The sequence below is a fragment of the Electrona antarctica genome (genome assembly GCF_951216825.1).
Source record: "Electrona antarctica genome assembly, chromosome: 13".
NCBI classification, from domain to species: Eukaryota; Metazoa; Chordata; class Actinopteri; order Myctophiformes; family Myctophidae; genus Electrona; species Electrona antarctica.
In genome coordinates, this window is record NC_136794.1 from 47,249,133 (window position 1) to 47,268,049 (window position 18,917).

General features: G+C 45.2%; 1 protein-coding gene across 1 annotated transcript in view; it reads left to right on the top strand.

Moving 5' to 3' along the window:
• The window catches only part of lrp1bb (low density lipoprotein receptor-related protein 1Bb), a gene marked incomplete at its 5' end in the record, with an annotated part of 503,119 nt that overhangs the window by 377,060 nt on the left and 107,142 nt on the right, over positions 1–18,917 (top strand). Inside the window, 7 exon segments of the mRNA XM_079517841.1 lie at positions 4,728–4,909; positions 7,617–7,816; positions 9,826–10,014; positions 11,744–11,892; positions 12,972–13,065; positions 13,634–13,750; positions 16,928–17,047. Of these exon segments, the coding sequence (XP_079373967.1) occupies positions 4,728–4,909; positions 7,617–7,816; positions 9,826–10,014; positions 11,744–11,892; positions 12,972–13,065; positions 13,634–13,750; positions 16,928–17,047 (1,051 nt within the window).

The following is an 18,917-nucleotide window of genomic DNA, read 5'->3' on the forward strand; positions in this document are numbered from 1 at the left end:
GGGTTTCACATATTCCAAGTTCTTTAGAAAAGAATGGGCACAGTAAAACAAGTTGTTGAGTATGTCTAAGAGCATATATGTTGTTGTTAAAGGTATATTCAGTGATTTCACTTAATTCAAATATCACTTATTTTTTCTTATTTTTTGGATAATCCTCCCTACTATAAAGTGTGCTGACCATATAAGAAGTTCCTCCCTGTCCCCAGTGAGCCCCTGGGGTCAAAAAACCCTAGTTTCGGTTTGGGCTTTGGGTGGCAAAGCCTTCATCCAATCAGGATGAGAGGGCCTTCCTCCAATCATGATCGAGTGGGGCAGGCCTTGGTGCACGTGCTGTTAGTCTGTTGTACTTCCCTCACTGTAGAGCGTGTGCATTTGCACATCTTGTTATCGGGGTGGACCGGGGTTTTTTCCAAATCACCCAAATCACTGAATGCTCCTTTAATCGTTCTAAAAGCTGTTTTAAGTATGTAGGATAATACAAGTTAAAATATTTGAAAATGAAAAGCAACCACAAAGTGCATGGGCACAGTGCCCGTAGACCTCATTTGGGGGACAGATGTTTTACAAATACATTAGAAGTTATATTACTTCATGAACCTTGTTATACATTATTATGCATAATTACAGTATAAACTAGTGTGATAATGCCTTAGTTATAAGGACATTATAAATGTGGTTTATATACGCATTAGACGCTTAATATAAAGTCTTACCAGCCTTTGTTCTGATGAACCATATCCAAATGTTGACATTTCTCGCGGGCTGACCTTCAATTTGAACATGAAGCAATACTGGGATCAATGCACTAAAATATGCGATGACATGATAGCATGAGGCTGGGCTTACTAGCAACCCCTCCCCTCTTCAAGGGGACGTGGAGGTGAAGGTATTGGGTGGAAGGGGCACATTTCCCTGCCCACCCCCACAGAGGTTGTGGGTTTGAATCCGCCGTGGCGCATCCAGTTTTGTCTGGCCTCTATGCCAACACAATTGGCCTGTGTTCGGGGAGGGACTTCTGGTCATTGTATTGCGGCGGTGGCTCAGGGGTAGAGTGGCTGGATGGTAACCGCAAGGTTGCCTGTTCGAACCCTGTGGGCTCCCCCAGAGTTAGTGTCGAAGTCTCCTTGAGCAAGACACTGAACCCCAAATTGCTCCCAATGTGCTGGTTGGTGCCTTGCATGGTTTCCCCCGCCATCGGTGTGTGAATGTGTGAATTGATGCACAATCTATGTAAAGCGCCTTGGATAAAGGCGCTATATAAATGCACCATTTACCATTTATTTATCATTTACTCCTACGGGCTGGGGTTTGGCACCTGTCAGCAGGGACTGTTGGGTGGTGGGAGCTCCTGGGCTGGGGGTTGGCACCTGTCAGCAGGGACTGTTGGGTGGTGGGAGCTCCTGGGCTGGGGGTTGGCACCTGTCAGCAGGGATTGTTGGGTGGTGGGAGCTCCTGGGCTGGGGGTTGGCACCTGTCAGCAGGGACTGTTGGGTGGTGGGAGCTCCTGGGCTGGGGTTTGGCACCTGTCAGCAGGGACTGTTGGGTGGTGGGAGCTCCTGGGCTGGGGGTTGGCACCTGTCAGCAGGGATTGTTGGGTGGTGGGAGCTCCTGGGCTGGGGGTTGGCACCTGTCAGCAGGGACTGTTGGGTGGTGGGAGCTCCTGGGCTGGGGGTTGGCACCTGTCAGCAGGGACTGTTTGGTGGTGGGAGCTCCTGGGCTGGGGGTTGGCACCTGTCAGCAGGGAGTCAGGACTGTTGGGTGGTGGGAGCTCCTGGGCTGGGGGTTGGCACCTGTCAACAGGGACTGTTTGGTGGTGGGAGCTCCTGGGCTGGGGGTTGGCACCTGTCAGCAGGGACTGTTGGGTGGTGGGAGCTCCTGGGCTGGGGGTTGGCACCTGTCAACAGGGAGTCAGGACTGTTGGGTGGTGGGAGCTCCTGGGCTGGGGGTTGGCACCTGTCAGCAGGGACTGTTTGGTGGTGGGAGCTCCTGGGCTGGGGGTTGGCACCTGTCAGCAGGGAGTCAGGACTGTTGGGTGGTGGGAGCTCCTGGGCTGGGGGTTGGCACCTGTCAGCAGGGACTGTTTGGTGGTGGGAGCTCCTGGGCTGGGGGTTGGCACCTGTCAGCAGGGAGTCAGGACTGTTGGGTGGTGGGAGCTCCTGGGCTGGGGGTTGGCACCTGTCAACAGGGACTGTTTGGTGGTGGGAGCTCCTGGGCTGGGGGTGGGCACCTGTCAGCAGGGACTGTTTGGTGGTGGGAGCTCCTGGGCTGGGGGTTGGCACCTGTCAACAGGGACTGTTGGGTGGTGGGAGCTCCTGGGCTGGGGGTGGGCACCTGTCAGCAGGGACTGTTGGGTGGTGGGAGCTCCTGGGCTGGGGGTTGGCACCTGTCAGCAGGGACTGTTGGGTGGTGGGAGCTCCTGGGCTGGGGGTTGGCACCTGTTAGAAGGGACTGTTGGGTGGTGGGAGCTCCTGGGCTGGGGGTTGGCACCTGTCAGGGACTGTTGGGTGGTGGGAGCTCCTGGCAGGGGGTTGGCACCTGTCAGCAGGGATTGTTGGGTGGTGGGAGCTCCTGGGCTGGGGGTTGGCACCTGTCAGCAGGGACTGTTGGGTGGTGGGAGCTCCTGGGCTGGGGGTTGGCACCTGTCAGCAGGGACTGTTTGGTGGTGGGAGCTCCTGGGCTGGGGGTTGGCACCTGTCAGCAGGGAGTCAGGACTGTTGGGTGGTGGGAGCTCCTGGGCTGGGGGTTGGCACCTGTCAACAGGGACTGTTTGGTGGTGGGAGCTCCTGGGCTGGGGGTTGGCACCTGTCAGCAGGGACTGTTTGGTGGTGGGAGCTCCTGGGCTGGGGGTTGGCACCTGTCAACAGGGACTGTTGGGTGGTGGGAGCTCCTGGGCTGGGGGTGGGCACCTGTCAGCAGGGACTGTTGGGTGGTGGGAGCTCCTGGGCTGGGGGTTGGCACCTGTCAGCAGGGACTGTTGGGTGGTGGGAGCTCCTGGGCTGGGGGTTGGCACCTGTTAGAAGGGACTGTTGGGTGGTGGGAGCTCCTGGGCTGGGGGTTGGCACCTGTCAGCAGGGACTGTTGGGTGGTGGGAGCTCCTGGGCTGGGGGTTGGCACCTGTCAGGGACTGTTGGGTGGTGGGAGCTCCTGGCTGGGGGTTGGCACCTGTCAGCAGGGACTGTTGGGTGGTGGGAGCTCATGGGCTGGGGGTTGGCACCTGTCAGGGACTGTTGGGTGGTGGGAGCTCCTGGCTGGGGGTTGGCACCTGTCAGGGACTGTTGGGTGGTGGGAGCTCCTGGCAGGGGAGTCAGTAGGATACAACACAGAAATGTGTGCGGGGAGTAAATAATTGGCATAATGACTAAATTGGGGTGAAAAGGGGGTAAAACTAAATTGCTACTCTAAATTAAAAAAAAAAAGATAAACAAGAAACGTTTTCCTCAAACTGTGACATTTGGAGAGTGTTATTTGAACCTTGATTGTGTCTAAATGACTGATGGCCCATTCTATTTGGCCTGGCTAGTAGCCTGCAGGTGTATATTTCCATGAAAACAAAAGAGATAGAGAAGGACTCAAAGGACATCATTTCCCTTAATGGCAGATTGCATGGGTGCTGCCTGGCCACGTTTGAAATACTATTTTCAAAGTGACAGTTTCAACTGCCAGCTGGCACGGTTATTATTTTTATTCCATAACAACTGGTTTAGTTTAACACAAAATAAATTGGCTAACTTGGCGACGTTGACGGAAGTTCGTAGATCATTCTCACATCATTAAGTTGCCTTTTTCTTACTCTCCAGTTTGTACCAGACCCTTAACTTACAGTATGAGCACATTAATCAAGTGATTGTTGTTGCCAGGTACATTCTTCTCTCGCTCAGCTGCACTTAGCCAACAACACTACTTCCTAACAACTGCAACAGTAGGTGTTTGAAGGAACTTTTTTCTGCACGTAAGGTCTTTGATAAAGTTAATGTTTACTGCCTTAACAATCACTGGGTGTTTACTGTTCAGTATCAGGTCTTCTCCGTGGTTTCTGTGTGCTGCCCTGCATGCTAACCAGGCCTGAGATTTCATAATTTTAGGGGGCATCCTGGATCATCCCCATATTGCGCTGGTTAGATTTTCAACCGGGAAAACCCAGCCTTCGACAACAATCACCAGACCACCTGAATCGCCTGAATACTTTTGTTTTAATGGCCGTGGCTAGCAATTGGGCTGACACTGCCCTCTAGCTTGGCGTGATTATAGGCCGTGGGCACACATAGGCCTACTGGCGGTGGCGCTTCCAATCATCTCTTTGAATAACAGTAAGCAGATACGTAATATCGGCCATCCTTTGTGTGAATACATTTTTTTTGTAAAATTGTGTAACAGCCTCAGTAATCGCCATATTTTGCGGCTACCGAACATAATTTTGCAAGCCGTTTAGCTGCTTTGTTTTGGCATCCCAAGTTGTTGGAACAACCAACATGCCCCCTAGGCTGCCAAAGATAAACATAAAAGTAGACTGGACCTATAGATAGTGCTCTCTCTCTCTCTCTCTCTCACGCATGCACACGCACACCGATGCTGACCTGGACCTATAGACTAGTGCTCTCTCTCTCTCTCATGCATGCACACGCACACCGATGCTGACCTGGACCTATAGACTAGTGCTCTCTCTCTCTCACGCATGCACACGCACACCGATGCTGACCAATGTTTTGCCTTCCTCTCGTGTTAACCAGGTAGTCCACAGGACGGCGGTGCCCAGTGCCTTGGCAGTGGACTGGATTGGAAAGAACCTGTACTGGTGCGACGTGGAGAGGAAGACCCTGGAGGTGTCCAAGGCCAACGGCCTGTACCCCACCATTCTGATCAGCTCCGGCCTGCGGACCCCCACAGACCTGGCCCTGGACCCCCAGACCGGGTGGGTGCACGCCTTCTACAGTCCCTAAACCGAGTTGTTCTCAAACCTTTTCATGTCAAAGGACCCCCAAAGAAATCTCATTTGGCCGCTGATCAGTTCTTTTGAAACGAAATAAAAACTAAGCTACAACAAATACATTCTAGACTAAAATGTTAGGGAGGGACTAGTGGAAAAGTGATCCGAGTACCACAGACGAAAAACAGTCTAAGTCCAAATTTCATTCTGACCCCTCCACGAAAAGGCCTCGTTGTCCTGACCCCTTATCCATCATTTATACATTATGGATAAATAGTGTGGACTTAGACTGTTTTTCGTCTGTGGCATTCAATAAAAGACAAGTCATGTTATGCTTGATTGCGTGCAGGTGTCCCATAGCCCATCTACAAGCTCGCAATGCGTCACAGTGTGAGCTTGTAGATCAGCTATTTTCGGCATGCAGCCAAAATACATTTTAGTGGACTAAATAAACCGTAGATTTAGTCCACTAAAATCTTATATTTGACTAAAACTAATTGCAGATGACTAAATGGCTGCTTCAGTGCACAACATCTCTCCTTATTCTCCATGCATCTCTGTGATTGTAATTGTCCCATAATCAGCATGAAGTGAGTGTCAATTCCTTGACACTCGGAAACGATTCGATTCCATTCAGTTTCATCACGTAGATGCACAAGGTCCCTGCTTTATTGCGAGTTAGACTGTTGGTTGCGGAGTGGATGATAGATAGAGGAGCTAGCCTACTGGACACACACAACCACTCTCTGTGGTGGCTCTTCCATGGGCCATAGTGTAAGGCAACATTGCATTGGGGGTAATGGATTGCGCAGCCTTCTCTTAACCCTGCAAGACGCAGATATATTTATGTTTGCAAAAAAGAGATTTCAACCCAAAAAATGTATGCAAATGTTATGCACATTTATAATAATTATTAAAATAATAATAATAAATTGCCATGTGGCACTGTGATTGGTTTCATTATAGTAACCCCCAAACCATAATGTAACGGTAGGTGTTTTAGGGATTTAGGCTGGTGTCCAAAATAGCAACTCCCCAAAAAATTGTGGATTTAGCAAGCTTGGACAAAGATCGAGTCCTAAGACTAAAACCAAATCAAAATGTGCTGTCACACTGTTTTCAAGGCCATCGTGCAGCCGCTGCAGCGTCAGTGTCAGGGAGAGGAGAATGGCTGTGCAGTATAGGTGAGGTGTCACCAACGCAGGGAATCTGTGATGTGTTCGATTGGCCTGATGCAGCGGAGCATTGATGGACTTAAAGTAGCATCATGTATTGATCACTACGCCTAGCGCTAGAGACTGTTGATAGACCATGCATGCAGATATCCATCCTTCCAGTCATTGTTGATAGACTAATACATGTATTCGTTCCTACCGTATGTGCATTTAGAGTTCCGAAGTCCTAGCGTCACTCACTCATCCCCTGGGTTGTGGGAGTAATTTCTCTATGGAGAATAACATTGGGTCTTAATGGTGCATTTATATAGCGCCTTTATCCAAGGCGCTTTACATAGGCACCAACCAGCACATCAGGAGCAATTAGGGGTTCAGTGTCTTGCTCAAGGACACTTCAACACTAACTCAAACGGGCGGCGGTGGCTCAGGAGTAGAGTGGCTGGATGGAAACCGCAAGGTTGCCTGTTCGAACCCGGGCTCCCCCAGAGTTGGTGTCGAAGTGTCCTTGAGCAAGACACTGAACCCCTAATTGCTCCCGATGTGCTGGCTAGTGCCTTGCATGGTTTCTGCCGCCATCGGTGTATGAATGTGTGTGTGAATGGGTGAATTGATGCACAATCTATGTAAAGCGCCTTGGATAAAGGCGCTATATAAATGCACCATTTACCATTTAACTCTGGGGGAGCCCGGGTTCGAACTGGGAACCTTGCGGTTACCATCTGGCCACTCTACCCCTGATCCACCGCCGCCCCTCATTTTAGTATCATCTCATATAAGAATTGTGCAATTCTTATATTTTACTCTTATATATATTCTTATCCAAAAATAAACAAACTGTCTCAGCCATATTGTCGGGGAGGTTGCTCTGTATCGTTTACGATAGTCAGTCACTCATATTTGATACAGTCCATTTCTGGCGAAGGCTGGTCGGCTAGCTGGCCTTAACTCAGGTAGGGTACAATATATTGTGCAGGAGTATGCTAAACGCACACCAGCCTTAGTAGTGGTGCCAGCTCACGGCAGAAACATCTAAAGAGTTAAGTCTTAAAAAGACAAAAGAGTGGCTGCACACACTGATAGCCAAAGTGCAGATTATTTATTAGGATGCAGAGTAGGAACCAACGTTTCGACAGTACAACTGCCTTCTTCAGGGTATAAGGGTACACTATATTGCCTCCTTATAATCAATAATCAGTCAGATTATCCATACAGTATATTCTGTTGCATGACATTGTGCGTCTTTCAACTATTATTTCCTTTTCCTTCTTGATTTGGCTCTTGACTCTTTAGTTTAGTCTTACCTTGCTCCTAATATGCTTAGTCATCTTGTTTATGTGTGAGCCACATACATCGGGCATTGGGTTCGGGAGGGCAGAACTGAGTCGGAGGCACTTTTGACCGCGCTCGCCAGGTGGTGGGATTCCAATTTGACGCGTCAGGGATACGGTCGGCTGGCCATTGATTTCCTTCTTGTTCGTCCACCATTGTGTGAACCGTGTGATGCTTCTTCTGCCTAGGTATGCATTCTGGGTGGACTGCTGTGAGTCGCCGCACATCGGCCGTATTGGCATGGACGGCCGAGGGCAGACGGTTATCATTGACACAGAGATCTATAGCCCCACTGCTCTTACTATCGATTACACCAACAAAAGACTCTACTGGGCAGACGACACCCACATTCTGTTTGCCAACATGGACGGAACGCAGAGACATAAAGGTGAGATGGAGTGCTATTGGTCCAGCTTGTCAGCAGGCCGCACACCGATCGGGTGCAGTTATCGATGTGCACTGTGGTCACAGATTTCTCAAACTATTTCCGTCCAGCGACTTTTGCCAGTTAAAGGGGCATTCCACTCATTTTCAACATTTTACTATGTCATTAATATACCTTAGAGCTGTTGTGTGGAAATAATAAAAAAGTCACCCCATTCTGTGTTTCCTAGAACTAGAGGTCTGAAAAAAATCATTAACATGGTGAAACACATCTTGATGATGTCATCAAGATGTGTTTCACCATGTTAATGATTTTTTTCATAATTACAGTTCTGGGAAACACAGAATGGGGGGGACTTTTTTTATTATTTCCACACAACAGCTCTAAGGTATATTAATGACATAGTAAAATGTTGAAAATGGGTGGTTTTCCCCTTTAAGTTGAATACTAATGTATATCCTGTATACTCCGTTGCGTGAGGGTGTCGTGCACCGGAAATCCGATCTACAAGCACACAACGATTCACGTTGTGGAGCTTGAATGAAGAGAGTTAAGTGAGCATACATTAAGCATTAGCCACAAACTGAAGAGGTACAGTATTGGCTTCATGAATTGCTGATAGTGTTGCTATTAATCATTTGAATGATAACAACAGCCCAACAGTGTGGGGAAAATAAATAAATCCTATTCTCTAGAATCCTGCAGTGTTGCAGGACCTTCAGAACAGCTAGATGATTGTGACAGGATGCTTTTGTAGTTTGATATATGGATGCAGTTGTGGATTTTGAAAAATTGGAGGTCACACACGGTGTTGCAGAAAATGCACTAGGTGATGTGTAACTGCCAGGGTCGCACAATGTGAAGTGAAGTGAGCAGCACTATTTATTTGATTCAATTGAACCGGAATACAATTGAATCCTCGCCGGCAGGCAGTGGTGGAAAAAGTACTCACAGTTTTTTTACTTATGTAAGAGTATAAATACTGCAATGTAGAAATTCTGTTACAATTAACCCATTCTGAGCGGGACCTTTTGGTGTTTTAACTAAGCATTATGTTATATTTTAGCTATTGAAAAATAGCAGATCTACAAGCTCGTAGCGCGCCACTCGGTGGCACGCTATGAGCTTGTAGATCTGCTATTTTTGAAAAATCGTAACAATGCGGCACAAATCTTTGAATATATATTCTTTCAGAAGACTTTTTTTTATTTCGACGTCAGGCCTAAATGGGTTAAAAGTCAGGACTTACATATTTTTCTTGAGTAAAAGCACAAAAGTATTAATATGAAAATGTACTTACAATAGTGAAAGTACTCATTATAGTACTCAATATGAGTACTTTTATATTTAGTACTTTAAGTACATTTTGATGCCGATACTTTTGTACTTTTACTCAAGTACTTTTTCAATTCCGTACTTTTACTTGTAACGAAGTAGTTCTAAATTGCAGTATTGGTACTTTTACTTAAGTAAAACAAAACGATTGAGTACTTTTTCCACCACTGGTAGAAGTAAAAGTATAGAAGATTGGAAATACTCCAGTAAAGAAAAAGTACCTCAACATTGTACTTGTGTACTGTACTTTAGTACACATACTGTACATTGGTTACTTTCCAGCACTGCCCAGTGCGATCTTGTCTGAGGCCTGACTCACACCTTTACATCTAGCATACAACAATGATGCATGCTAGATGTATACAAAGGGTGTGATACATCTTGCCCCAATGCATTTCCAATGGAAGTCACATGGTTTGACACAAAATTTGTGTTGTACGGCTTTCGGCTGTGTTTCGACTGCCCCCCACCCCCTCATACAACACAAATGTTGTGTCAAACCATGTGACTCCCATTGGAAATGCATTGTGAGCTTGCATCAGTCAATAAGTCTCATACAACAAGCATACTGTACATCAATCTGTTGCGAAGGTGTGAGTCAGGCCTGACTCTGCGGGCCACTGGGCCTCTCTCTCTGACTCTGCGGGCCACTGGGCCTCTCTCTCTCTCTCTCGCAGTGTCCTACGATCACATCCAGGGGGTGATGGCGCTGACCTTGTTCGAGGACTTTGTCTACTGGACGGACGGGAAGTCCAAGTCGCTGCGCCGGGCACACAAGACGACGGGGGCCCAGGGGATCGAGCTCCTCAACTCATGGCAAGCCATCAAGTCCATCAAGGTGTACCACTCCCTCCGCCAGCCCGAAGGTACGTACGGTCGTCGACCCACTGCCACTAAGCGCACGCCCCCCTTCCCTCCAGTATTCATTTTGACAGCAATTTAGATTTAGTTTAGTCATAGTCTTTTGAATAATAATGGCTGATTTTACACTTGGTTGCATGCTGAAAATTCCTGTAGCATACAGTATCTACAAGCTTGTGCATCTGCTCTTTTCAGAGAGCAACACCCGAGCGCAACCAAGCGTAAAATAACTTGTCTCTTATGCCCCATTTACACTGGCAGCCAAATCCAGCCTGAAACAGATCTGAGCCACATCCAGATTGGAATCTGATTTGTTTAAATGAGTCAGGTGACCATTTTAAACCAACCAAATGATGTGGCACAGATCTGATTCAGGCTAGATTTGTCTAGCCTGGCTAATAAGCCAGACTCAAATCACACTGTCGTGTGGTATTTGAGTCTGGAGATGCTGTGTATGGATCTTGTTTCCCGGGGGGCGGGTTCAAACATTTTCTCTTTGACGCAATTGGTCAGAGCTACTGTCAGTCAAAGGTCTCAAGCATTGAACGTCACTGTACCAAAGCCCGCCCAGTTCTCTGGTGTAGGAAATGGGCGTACAATTGAGCCTCTCCAGACCGTAATCCGGCACATTTTTTTTTGCCAACGGCTGATTTGGTCTGGCTTATTAGCCAGGCTAAGATTTGTCTGCCAGTGTAAACAGGGCCTTTGTTCTACTGGATCTCTTCTCCACTAGTCCCTCCCTAACCTTTGTTCTACTGGATCTCTTCTCCACTAGTCCCCCCATAACATTTTAGCCTACTTTTTATTTGTTGACGAAATTGTCACGAAATAGTCACAGTTTGAGTCACCATAGAAATTAGTTCTTATTTTGTTTTTTATTTTTTGTTTTTATCAGTGAAAAAAAGGTAGCCTAGCCCCTTAGATTTATGTAGACGTAGATCAGGGGTTCTCAACGTTTTTGGCCGGGGACCCCCGAAAATGCTTTGGCAATGTCTCGGGACCCCCGCCCCGCCCCCTCCCGACCCCCAATATAAATTGACTGCTACAATAACCTTAAACCATTTTGGGCGGGAACCCCTTTTGGTGTTTTAAGCATTGTTATAATTTAGCTATTTAAAAATAGCAGATCTACAAGCTCATAGCGCGCCACCGAGTGGCGCGCTACGAGCTTGTAGGTCTGCTATTTTTGAAAAAGCGTGAAATTTTTTTTTAATAATTTGGGGACCCCCTAAAATAATTTGGCGACCCCCCGAGGGGTCGCGACCCACGGGTTGAGAACCCCTGACGTAGATGGTATTTTAAACAGACTTATAGCTTGTTACGTAGACAGCACTAGAATTGCATTTTATGTAGTCATAGCACTTTATAGTACTCATGTATAATATATAATATAGTATAGTATGTATAGTTTACATAGATACTCCACTGTTACGTTCTTAGTTTACGCATGATTCATGATAACTACTTTTTATATATGTGATGTATGCCATGCTTTTGTTATTGCTTAATGTAAGTCGCTCTGGATTAAGAGCGTCTGCTAAATTCCTAAATTGTAAATTATTGTAAATTGTAGACGATGGAGATTTTTCGTCTTTGTTTTAGAGGACGTAATGAACACTTCTCCACTCCCATCCTCCCTCGTGGAGTCGTGTGGTTTATACGGGCCTTTTTACAGTATTAGGGAGGAAATGGTCTGTGAAATACACTTTGGCTTCTCCTTCCTCTCATGTGCAGTGCCCAAGCACCAGTGTCAGGTTGCAAATGGAGGGTGCAGTCACCTGTGTCTCCTGTCCCCCGGCGGGGGACACAAGTGCGCCTGTCCCACTAACTTCTACCTGGCAGCCGACAACAAGACATGCCTCTCCAACTGCACCTCCAGCCAGGTCAGCTCAATTACAATCCCCTACCACAGTGGTTCCCGAAGTGGGGTCCGGGGACCCCTAGGGGTACTTGAGGGAGTTTCCAGGGGGTACCTAGCTCAATTAGAGATAGTTAGGAACCAAATTGAACCTTATGGGTCTGTAACTACACTCTCAGAGTTAAATTAACAGTGGTTTTACAATATAAATTGGGGTCCCAGAGATAGAAATGGCTTTAAATCGGGGGTCCGTAGCATAATGCATGTGAAACTGGGGGGGGTCCTTGAAATTAGTGTGTTTCGGAATCACTGCTAGAGCCGTAAAAATCCTCCCTTATCGGGGTCACTGGCATATGTTTTCAAATGGGGGGTCCGTGGCCTAATAAATGTCGATTTGGGGGTCCTTGACACGAAAAAGTTTGGGAACCACTGCCCCCTACCAGGTCTCCACAGTTTTGTTGTTGTTGTTTTTAACTGTTTGTTTCGTTCCGTTTGGTATTTCTGTCCCCTGAAGCAGATTAGCCATTCCTTGATGCTTTTCTCTTTGTTTATCGTGCGTTCTCTCGTTTGCCGTGATCCTGGTGGCATGGAGCCTGTGGATGTGTTAGCATATTGATTTTCTACTTTGCTTTGAAGTGAATGAAAAAACAAAAAAGGGCCAAAATAAAAACATAAAACACCTTGTTAACCCGCTTTGGGCGGGAAGGCCTTTTGGTGTTAGCATTATGTTATGCTTTAGCTATTGAAAAATAGCAGATCTACAAGCTCATAGCGCGCCACCGAGTGGCGCGCTACGAGCTTGTAGGTCTGCTATTTTTTTGAAGGTCCCTAGTGACCAGAAACGTTGCTTCATTAAATAAGACAATACTCTTGCGCCGAGCAGATACACAGTGTGCGGGTGTACCTTATTGCTTTCATTGAGGTCTGCTATTTTTTAAAAATCGAAGAAACGATTGACATAGAAACATAGGTTTTTCAGAAAACTGTCAGGATGTAGAAGACATTTTTTTTATCTGATCTCAGGTCAAAATGGGTTAAATCCAGGCTTTGAATTCTGCCTCTTAATTTAAAACGTGTCTTTGTTCTGTGGGGGCTGGCATGCAGTTTCGCTGCGGGACGGATGAGTGCATCCCGTTCTGGTGGAAGTGTGACACGGTGGACGACTGCGGGGATGGATCGGATGAACCTGCCGACTGCCGTGAGTCTGTCCTTAAAACACAAACCCCCAAAGTTCACACATGCGATTGAAGTCCAAACTATATAAACAGGCCAACTGTAGCAAAAGCTGCTGCAAGGCGATTTTCAAATGGAGCATGAATTAATTGTATGGAGGGGGTGAAGTGAGGTTGTTCTCTGTAAAACATACAACTTTAATCTTTCATTGCTCTGTAAAGCACTTTGAGCTGCATTTCATGTCATGAAAGGTGCTATACAAATAAAGTTTTATTATTATTATTATTAAAATACCACTCCCATGTAGATTAAGTTTATGTTTCTCCTTTTTTTTGTTGATACAATTCTTTATTTTCTAAATCGTCAATATGTCCAATACCGTTCCTTTTTTTGCCACTATTATTATTCATTGTTGTATGAGCATTTATACACGGGAAAAACAAAATAAGTTGAAATATGGAGATAGGCCTACAGTAAATCAATGTTACATGATTGCTTGATTAAAGCTCTCACATGCAGGCACTGGAGTTATTGTTTTTGTTTTTTGTATGCATTACTAGATAAAATTTACTTTTTCCTCCCTCTATAAACAGCGGAATTCAAATGCCAGCCTGGCCGTTTTCAGTGTGGCACCGGACTCTGTGCCCTGCCGCCCTTCATCTGTGACGGAGAGAACGACTGTGGAGACAACTCTGATGAAGCCAACTGTGGTAAGTTTCGGCCACCACAATGAAATTATGCGTAGCCTGTAGGCCTGTAACGATATATCGTATTATTCGTATATCGATATTATATCCTGACGATATGTATCGATTTATTCAAAATTAATATTGATTTTAGTGTGCTAGTGTGTGATATGAAATGTGAGCTGTAGTCATATTCCATCATATTCACGTGCTTTTGGAGAGAAATGAGATAGACTCCATGCAGTCACTTTCAGTAGTAGAGGCCTGCAGAGGGGAGCTGTATGTGTCTGTGACACAGGTGATGGTCGTTATTGATGCTCATTAATACATCAAGGAAGGCAATTATGTTTCTGCACTGTCAAATAGGTCTACATCTATCCTAAGATGCCATCAAAGAAAAGAATAAATGTTAACTCGAGCTAGGTTTAAACATGAAAGCATGTTTACAGTTGTTGCACAGAAATTAAGTAATTGTACATGAAAAGTAATGCTACTTTTGCAATGTAGTTAAATACAAATTGTGAAAAAAGCTTGGGGGGAAGATAAATCATTAAAAAAAACGATTTTTCGGTCATTTGTCTGGAAAATAATTGTGTTGAAAATATCGTGAAAAATCGTATCATGAACCTCATATCGTGTTTCGTATCGTGAGTTGAGTGTATCGTTACATGCTTAGTTGCCTGCCAGCTAGTTCAGGCAGACGCAGACACTCGAGAGGTTTATGTGCAGCACTATGTGGGTGAAGTAATTCATTTGATTTTGGTAAAACAATATAAGTATATTAGTATAGTATATATAAGTAAATTCACATTATGGGCCTATAACTTAAACCCAGGATATATAACACATTAAAGCGTAAATGAAACACTTGTTTCCAATGTGTTCCTGCTGCATAACAAAAAAATAAATAGACCAATATATTGCATATAGCACCAATGCATTTTAGCATAGACCATGTCACATGAAATTACAAAATACAAAACAATTGAAAAAAAAACGACTTAAAATCCCCTGACAAATACCAAACCATGAATCAGTAGCCTGTAGCTTTCCTTCTACTGCATTTGACGTGTAAAACAGAAGCTGTTTGTTTAAGCTCACCCGGTTCATTGCATTACTTCCTCTTGCTGTCAGTGCCACTGGATGTTGTTCGTGCTTGGTTTGCTCCCACCAGCATCACCATGCAGTAGAATAGGCTCTGCTCTCACTAAGGGTTTGCTCCCACCAGACCAGCATCACCATGCAGTGCAGTATAGGCTCTGCTCTCGCTAAGGGTTATTTTCCTTCCCCTGTGCTCCTAAGCGGTTGTCTGCTAATGTCCTGAGCAACCCGGCGTAATGTATAGCAATGCCTGAAACAAACGCCAAGACCAATTATAAAACATTGACACAAAATGTTCACTACATGTTCTCAATCTGTAATCTGAAACCTTCCTGTCCTATAGCCGGGTCTACTGCTGAGCTACGTAGTACCCTGTTTGGGTGCCTGGGCAGGGGATACTGTATATTATACCACAGGTCGTTTCGAGGAAGCAATCTGATAGGTTGAAACAGCCTTCTAGCTGTGGGTTGAACCAGCACCATTCACCACCTAATCAAAACAAAGAATTCAGCTGCTCTGTTCTCCCAGAGCGCTAGCAAACTCGGTGGCTAGGCTAGCTAGTTTCTTGGGACATTTGTGGTCGTAGTGACTACATCTGTCATTAAAAAAATATATTCTTTCAGCGATTTTCTTAGTTTTAAGGGTAACTGTTGTATAAATCACTTCAGTGATGCTTGCGGAACTCGACTTCGTCTCGTTCCTCACCGCATCCCTGTCGTGGCAATAATCACGTTAACCCACACCCTCGAGTGTAATATTGCTTAAATATGTGACCATACTGTATTTGACTGAGAGACTGCCATCGCGCAAATTCCAGCTTTTCACCAGAGGAGAAAAACTTATTTTCAAAATGAGTTAATAGCACAGGCAGACTCTTCACATACTAGAGCATGTCTGAAATAAGTGTCAGAGCTGAATACGACATGTAAATATGAAATAAATGCCCAAACATGTAGCTAGGTGTAATGTTAGAGACCACAGAAGTGAACCTTTTCAAGTCCGTTTTCTCAACTCGCTGTTTTCTGCAAGACATTACTCTATAAGCCATATCTCCAAAACTGGTGGGTCAAACTGAACAACCAATATGTCAATTTGAAGCTATGATTCCCTGCTTTCATATGACATGAAAAAACAAAAATTCAAAAAAATCCAATGGCAGTCCCTCAGTCAAATGTAGTCACATATGCTGTGTTTTGAGCTTCTTGTTAGCCAGTAGTGGTCCTTCTACCCAATCTCAGGATCTAAACGTTTCAAAAGAAAAGCAGGCAGACCAACTACAACTACAACCATATTGTATCAACATAACATCTACCATACAATATTGTTCAAAACACAAATGTATTCACTAAAAAGTAAAAACGGTTATAGATAGCCGCTTTATAGATGACTAGCAAGTAAGCAAATGGTGACTGGTTAATTCCAGTGCGCTCTCGCCCAAGCAACAATCCTACAATTTGTTATTCGACTCAATAAAACACCATGTTGAAAGCATGTCGTTTGGAACCCCTAAATGACATGCCATCGGACTCCCAATTGAAAATATGCCACAGTGACCCCCATAAAGATTTGTGTTTTTGTTTTTAACAATATATTTATTGCATTTTTCTTTTTTTGTACAAACAGACAATACAACAGAACAATACATAATACATCAGACAATACAATTACTTAAAAAACAAAACAAAAAAACAAACAAAACAAAAACATACAGTACATACATATAAATACAGTATATTAAAATAAGGGCACTTAGACTGGTAACAACAACAGAGTCCTTATGGCCACAAGACCAAACAGCTGCAGAGAATACAAAAGATTTGTGTTTGTTAAAATGTTTTCAAAGATTATTCAAAATGTGTAATTTAGCCAATGTACGTAGAGTTAAAGTGGTTAACCCATTTCTGGACGGGATCCCCTTTTGGTTTTAACTGAGCGTTATGTTATACTTTAGCTATTGAAAAATAACAGATCTACAAGCTCGTAGCTCGGAGCTTGTAGGTCTGCTATTTTTGAAAAATCGTGAAAATGCGGCACAAATCTTTGAATATATATTATTTCCTGGAACAATGACAGCGGCGGTGCGTTTGTTTCGTTCCACAGAGACCTACGCCTGCCTGTCGGGCCAGTTCAAGTGCACCAGGAAGCAGAAGTGCATCCCTCTCAACCTGCGCTGCAACGGCCAGGATGACTGTGGCGACGCGGAGGATGAAACCGACTGCCGTAAGCGTCTCCTTCTTTTATCACTTTACACTTTACTTGACTGGCGACGGGGAGGACGAAACCGACTGCCGTAAGAAGCGTCTCCTATGTAGCTCTTTTGCCACTTCACAAATCAACATGTAGCAGATCTGTTACTTTTGATGCTTTTGTGTGACGCTGTAGTACGAACAAATACTGCATACATTTACAAAACAAAAGATATTAATATTTGTCGGGTGAAAGAAGCGCTGTCTCCGTTGTGCCCCCCCCCCCCCCCCCCCCCCCCCATATTAGTCTTATTATTATTTTAGTAACGTGAATGTTTGTGTCTCACAACCTCACGCCTCGAGGCCGTCGTTTGCGTTCCTTAATTCCGACATTCTGCGCGTGGTTCAATGACTGTGTTTTGTTGTGGCTTTGCATTGGCTGCGCTGTTTCAGCCGCGGTTGGTTTGAATCGAGTAACTAAAGAACGAGCACTGAAAAGGTTAAAACATTTACATTTGTAACCTTTTTGAGTGCTCGGATCGCCACCTTTTCTTTAGTCTTCCAGTCCCACTGATCCTTGACGCACCAGCCCTACTTTACACTATATATTTGTTTTGCATCTCCATCGAGCACCTGGTTGATTTTATTTTTGTCACTTTATATCGAGTGACGTTTGAACGTTGCAAACGTGTCAAATAACTGTACTATGCGCCCTGTAGTTCCCCGTCAACCTGTGAGTGCATGTTCTCCACGTGTCCCCTAGGGTAGGTACCCTCACAAAAAACATGCAGTAATCCTGGTCTCTAAACTGCCTCCCCCTGGCCAGCCGGGGCACCTGATGGAGGGGAAAGGAACTGGTTGGAATAACGTGTTCCTTCCACGTGCTACGTCCAACCAGGGAAACTCCCCCCTGTCAGGTGTAAAGGAGCAACTTGGACACTCAGGCATGAAGGAAGCATGAGTTCAAGTCCGTTGCTCTCCCCATGTCCCCCATATATGGGGACTAGGCTAGCGGAGGGTGTGTAGAGCCCAGGATCACATTAGATAATTGACACAGGGGTGAAAAATGGGTTACAAAATTGTGGGATAAAAATTATAGAAAAAAAAAAACCTGTGAGTGTGACTGTGATCATGCTTCTCTGCGGCGTTGCTCTGCACTGTCTGTCTGCAGCATGGGGGGATATTTGCCTCTCCCCTCCCCATTGCCCAGAGGCCGTGTTTGCCGTCCCATTGGCTAGAAGCAGCCAATCACGATCTTATCGACTAGGTCGGCGCAAAGTCGCTTCTACATTTCATGAGCGTTGTTAGGTCAGGTTTCACCTGACAGACAAAAGGGAGATAAGAGCTTTCTGCCTGACGGCAACAATATAGATGTAGTAGATAAAAGATGGAATCTTCCAACATTAAATCCTTCAAGGTCTGCATTTGACTTTGAGAGTGTGCTGTTCGTACGTGGAGGACAGATACTACAGTGCATGGAGGCTACTGTGCGGTTGCCTAGTGCCTAGCTAGCGTGCTGCGTCTGTAATGAGCGATTCCAACGGCAATTCCTATGGCAACCTGCTAATGGAATGTTCTCTCTCTGCGAGGGGGATTAAATATCACTGAGTCGTGGAGAGGCTGAGAGCTGGTGATATGTAATCCTAGCTATCAGAACATCACACCTTATGTGCCACCAAACTGCCATATTTGTCTTGCATTTTGATTGCGAGAGAGTGAAATGAGAAAGAGAGAGATTAGTCAAAGCTTTAATTAAGGTGAAGGCTAATTACTTCACCCCGACTCAAACTTGCAGCATAATTATTTGTGTGGTTTTGAATGCACTTTATTATTATTATCATTGTTATTTTTTTATGAACACTGACTGCGCCATTGAAATGAATGTGTTATCTGTCAGGCTTTGA